General features: G+C 54.4%; 1 protein-coding gene across 1 annotated transcript in view; it reads right to left on the bottom strand.

Annotated features, from left to right (window-relative positions):
* Window positions 1-2,025: 2,025 nt before the first annotated feature.
* The window catches only part of SEC14L2 (SEC14 like lipid binding 2), a 37,808-nt gene continuing 34,512 nt past the window's right edge, over window positions 2,026-5,321 (bottom strand). Inside the window, exon 12 of the mRNA XM_019524164.1 lies at window positions 2,026-4,906. Coding sequence (XP_019379709.1) covers window positions 4,758-4,906 — 149 coding nt within the window. The 3' untranslated portion in view covers window positions 2,026-4,757. The remainder of the gene's footprint in view (window positions 4,907-5,321) is intronic.

Genomic DNA, 5,321 nt, shown 5'->3' with positions numbered 1-5,321 from the left:
GAAGCGGCCGCCGCCCTGCAGCAGCCCACTCCGGCGGGGTCTGCAAGCACCAGGGGTGCTGTTGCTGTTGCCGGGGTGGGAATTGTTCACTGGACAGAGAGAGGGGTGACTGCAGCCCCCGATGTCCCCGATCTGGGCACTGCCCAGGGGCAGCCAGCAGGTCCGCGCCAATCCTGCCTTCACCAGCGGCTCCAGCGGCACTGGCCCATGGCACCCCGGGGAACCACACAGGCGCCTCAGATCCGCCCTCCAGGAGACATGCCAGCCGGCATCGTGCTGGGCTCATGCCCGCGGCGCCAGGCCTGGCAACACGTCACCGGCCACGCGTCCTTTTGGCCAAGGGTCCCAAGGCAGGAGGCTGCAGGAGTTACACAACGACACCTGAAGAAATGGTTCCAGAAACGGCTTTATTGAGAGGTTACAGGTTTTCTTCTTCCCAGTTGCTGTCCCTGTGACCTCGGGTCTCCCATTAGGCAGTGCTGTTGCAACAGCAGAGTAGATCCGTAATCTACCGCCTGTTTTTTAAAGGCAACCAACCCCACACAGCACTAGCACCTCCTGGACTCAATGCCACCTGCTACTTCCCGCTAGAAGGCCTTATTTTCAGCATTTAGGACTCTTTGGGCTGAAATTTCCGATGCCAGATTTCTGGCGAGGCCTTTTTTTTTTCCCAGTTGCAGCCCAAACCATCCAGCTATTTTTGAAAGTAACCTTGGGAGACGATACATTTTCTAGCCCATGAGCATGTGGTTAAAGACTGTCACATACAGGCACAGTTGAGCTGAATGAAGATTTATAGGCAACTACAATTCTGGCATTTCCTGATTTCTCATTTTGCTGCCTGACTAATGAAGGCAAGGGATGTGGGCAGCACTGCAGCAGCGTGGGGCAGTAAGGGCACAGCCAGCTTTCAGACTAAGCTGTGGGTGGTGTAGCTGACTTGCTATAAAGTTGCCAACCTCTGCAACAATCATGACCCTTGTCCTGGAGACACTGTAGCCCCTGGCAAACCCCCCCGGACTCCTGCAGAGGAGTGGTGCTCGCCTCCTGTCCTGTGGGCTGGGCGACGAGCACAGGCCCGGCCTGCCCAGCGTTGCCAGGTGTACATTAATTGTCATAGTTGTAGGACAATTTCAACTGTTGTACAATGTACAATCAATAATAGTACAAGTGTTCAAAATGTACCATAATTTTTGAAGCAGCTAATTGATGCAGCCTATGCAAAACCCAAGTCACTCTCAGAGAGTCTTAGCCAACTTTCGGGTTTGCTGTTGGCCCTTTCTTATAACCACTTGCCTTGAAATAAAGCAATGCTTAAACTTCGATGACCCAGTTCTCACTCACTGGCAATCACAGCCAGCAATATAAATAAAATTCATAATAATTTCATATTTAAGACCTGGCAATGCTGAGGCTGTCAGCCAACCCACCCGTGGGCTCGAGCTACAGCCCACGTCCTGCCAGGTCTGCAGCTCAGCCCAGGCACCATCAGCCTTGGTACTGCCCAGCGCCTGTACCTGCACTGCTCGGCATCTGTACCTGTGACCCTAGGGCTGGGCACTGGGCAGCAGGGCATGGCGGCAGCACTGACTGGGCAGTCCTGGGAGCTGCAGGCCAGGCCTCACAGCTCCGCAGGCCAGAGGCCAAGCAGTACTGGCCTCACAGCTCTGCGGGGCAGAAGCTAAGCGCCATGCTCTAGGCCATGCCAAGCTCCCGCCTCTTGCCGCCATCCCAGAAGGCCAGGATCTCTGCTCTGAGATTGGCCTGTGCAGCCCGTGGGCCCCTCTGGTGCTGGCTCCACTCCCTTGTTTCCCGCCAGAGGCCTCCGCTCCCCTGTGCCCTGGCAGAGCAGGGCAGGGTGGACTGCGCTGCTGGGCACACGCACAGCTGCACAACGCCATACTGCTTCCTGCTGGGGCGCCGGGTAGTGGCTCCAGGGCAGTAAGGCAGGACCACAACTCTCCGCTCCCCCAGGCCCACCCCAGCCTGAGGGGCCCGGCCTGCAGTGCTGCCCAGCCCCGCACCATGCTGCTTCCGCCCCGAGTAAAGGTGTTTGTGGCTTGTGCCAGCCCTAAGTGTTACGGCAGGTGGGGGGAGAGGGGGGCATGCCAGGCACCTCCACATGGGGGGACCGTTGTGCAGTGCCCACTCATGTTCCGGCTGCTGCACGGACCCCTGCACCTGCACCAAAGCCTCAGCAGTGGTAGCCACCCCTGTGGGCCCTGGTCCCAGCGTGGGTGGCCTGGCCCAGCCACGAAACTGCTGCCCCCACACAGAGGAGCAGGGGATGGGGGGGCAGCACCCCACAGTGACAAGGCGGGCGCAGGTCTCATCCGTTGACTCCCTACCCACGAGTAGCAGACACACTTCCCACTCGCGCGGACGGACTGATGCACCAGGTTGTATCCTTCATATAGCCCCCAAGGATGGACAAGGCCAGGCACAGACCAGGTGATACAGTCTAGGCCATGTAGCCCTGCAGTGTGGGCCAGTACATGCGATCACTATTTTCCTCTGCTTGTCTGTGACGTCGGAACCAAAGAACAAGAAGTGCCGCATCATTTCCAGGGAGCTGCAATAGTGCTGCTGCTTCAGGACTTGTTCTCAGCATGGGCTGAATTTGTCCTTCATGAAATCCACCTGCACCCCCATTACAGTCAGTGCTTTCCCACTTCACGCTGCTTGGATCATCAAGAGGCATCCTAGAAAAGCTAGAACCGGGCAAGGCAATAATCCCTTCCTTACATCTCTCTGTGATCTGTTCTGCATTTGGTTTGAACTGGCCATTTTCCTGTGTCTCATGGGGATCCCAGAACATACTGTGCAAACTGCATGCAAGTCATCCAGCTGCTTTTGGCAGATGACCCATCTTGGTTCCCTGCTACAGTTGGCTTGCTGGTAGTGGTGAGCAGCAGGCTCTTGCCTTGGACATTTCCACCTGTTCCATTTGCACGGCTAAGACAGCGTATCATCTGCTTCCCAGTTGACTCTTAATGCCCCTGCATAGGTTTGTCTCTACCTGGTCTCCAGGTTCTTCTCTTCTACAGCTGGAGCTCCAGTCAGGCAGGTGAGGGGGGTGTGCAAGTCAGCCAGGTGGGCTGTGTTCCCAACCAGCATAGAGTCGTATTGCACATAACTGCTCTAGCAAAGGGAGCCCCTGTCTTTTTCTCAGGGAGCCAGTAGAGTTGGGGTGAAACGTGGGAAAAAGGATTCTGACTTATAATTTGTAGGGTCCCAAGCAGAAGGTAGGCTTCTTACTGAGGATGGAGGTACATGGCGGGAGATCAGGTTATCCTCCGAGTGTCCAGGCCCCCTAGAAGCTCAGGGGCCTGTGTGCTTATGGCCGGCCCTCGTAAGTGTATGGAACAGGGGGTGTAAAGTAAATTCTCATGTGTAGCTGTTCTGATGCAAAGGGGGACACAGGCCAAATAAGCCCTTATTCCACAAACTGTCTCCCTCTATGTTTGGGCTCTGTGCTCCTGCACTCCCACTCTGTTGTGCTTTTCTTGATCACCCCTCTTTTTAGGCTGCCCAGCTCCCTTCCAGCTCACTGGACTTTATCCAGCCCCTCACAAGTCTTATCTTGGGACTGACTGGGCCATAAAGAGAGAGGGTATATAGTGCTGGCTTCTGGGATGCTCTCATGTTCTTAGGGAATGTTAAATACAAATGTTAATGAGCATGGCAGTGAATTACTCAGACAAGCTGGAGTGAGGTGAGAGGAGAGGCCTTCTGCCCTCTAGCAGACATCTGTGTTGGCATGGACCAGCAGGACTGCCACCCCAGGGGTGTTTTCACCATGCACAGAGGTGTGAGCGCAGCCCACCTTGGCTGGCTTTACTCTAGTTATCTCAGGTACTAACATCAGTGATGACACAATGCCGTAGACTTTAGTGTTAGCCAGCTACCTGAGTAAGTCTCACTTGGGCTTGTACAGTCTACAGGGCACTGGAGCTTCACTGCTACCAGTATCTGAGCTTCCTAGACTAAAGCCAGATTGGGTATGTCAGTACATGCTGCACCCACCCTTCCAGACTGCAGCACAGAGGTACCCACAGAGACTTGCTGCTGCAGTCATCTCTCACCTCTTACACTTCATTCTGCTGGAGGAGAGATGCCTCTGACACACTCCTGCCTGCTCATGCCCCTATTTTCAGCTCAGCCAAGTGCATAAAGTAGGATCCTCCTACCAGATGGTGGCAGGGGGCAAACCTAAATTTAAAACAAATGGCTTCCTTCCTGAATGCCTCCCATGACTTCAGCACCCCTACCTAGCCCAGATGCTTAAAGATCAGGCTTCCTCTAAGGGACCGGGTAACCTGACAGTCACTCAGTGGATTGGCAACCTGACCTGGCACTAGTCTGGGGACAGAGAGCAAGATCAGAAATACTGACCATGAAGAGGCTGCCCTCACACTGGTACAGGCTCCAGTAGGTTCATTCTATGTAGCTCCAAGGCAGAGATGGGGAGCCTGCATCCCTGCAAAGCCCATTCCCCATTCTCTGCAAACAACCCCTTGTACCTAACCAAACCAAGACCTACCCAGCTCACGCAGGGCAAAGGAGCACTCCAGAGAAGCTGCTGCATGTTCTAATGGCCCCTGGCAAAAGTTCTCTAGAGAATGGCTCCCATCCCAGTTCTTAATAGAAACTGGCAGGGTGGGTCTGGGGAAAGCAATGGTTTTCTTATAGGGAGAGGACAGGGAGCAGGGCTGGGAATCAGAGAGAGGGAAGTGGGTCTTTATGGGCAGTCATAACTAGGCATTGTTGAGGGCCACCTCATTTATCTTCTCTCCCAGCTGCTCGATCTGTTCTTCTGATTTCTTGTCTGGCAGCAGGACTTCCACTGTGTAGCTGACCTTCTTGGCATGGAGGTAGCTGTAGGTGTTGTCAAACCGCAGCACATCTGCAGAGGGGGAGACAGAGGAGTTAGTAACCATGCAGGGTGAAGGCAAAATCCTGCATTCCAAGGGAGCCGCTTTGAGTCTGCCCAGCACTGCCCCCACGCGGGGAGATGCCAGGCTGCGTCTATTCATGTCAGTGCCCCGCTGATCCTGGCTCCATGGAACCAAATCCATTTTGTGTATGATTATTCTGGCCTCTGATGGCTGGGGAGGGTGGGGGGGTGAAGCTCAGGGAGAAGGACTAAGCAGACTGAAGTGACCTGAATAAGCTACAAATTGTAATTAAATAGTTCCATAGTGGTGTTTTGTACTTGGCCATTTACAGAGAGTACATAAACGTTCCAGAAGTCTGAAATTGCCCTGCATTGGAGAATGGGTTTCACAAAGCCGCTGCTAGAAATCCTGCAGAGTGGCAAT

This window comes from Gavialis gangeticus, unplaced genomic scaffold (assembly GCF_001723915.1).
Source record: "Gavialis gangeticus isolate Ggan-Ray unplaced genomic scaffold, GavGan_comp1, whole genome shotgun sequence".
Taxonomy (NCBI): domain Eukaryota; kingdom Metazoa; phylum Chordata; order Crocodylia; family Gavialidae; genus Gavialis; species Gavialis gangeticus.
This window is presented reverse-complemented; position numbering and strand designations above follow the sequence as displayed.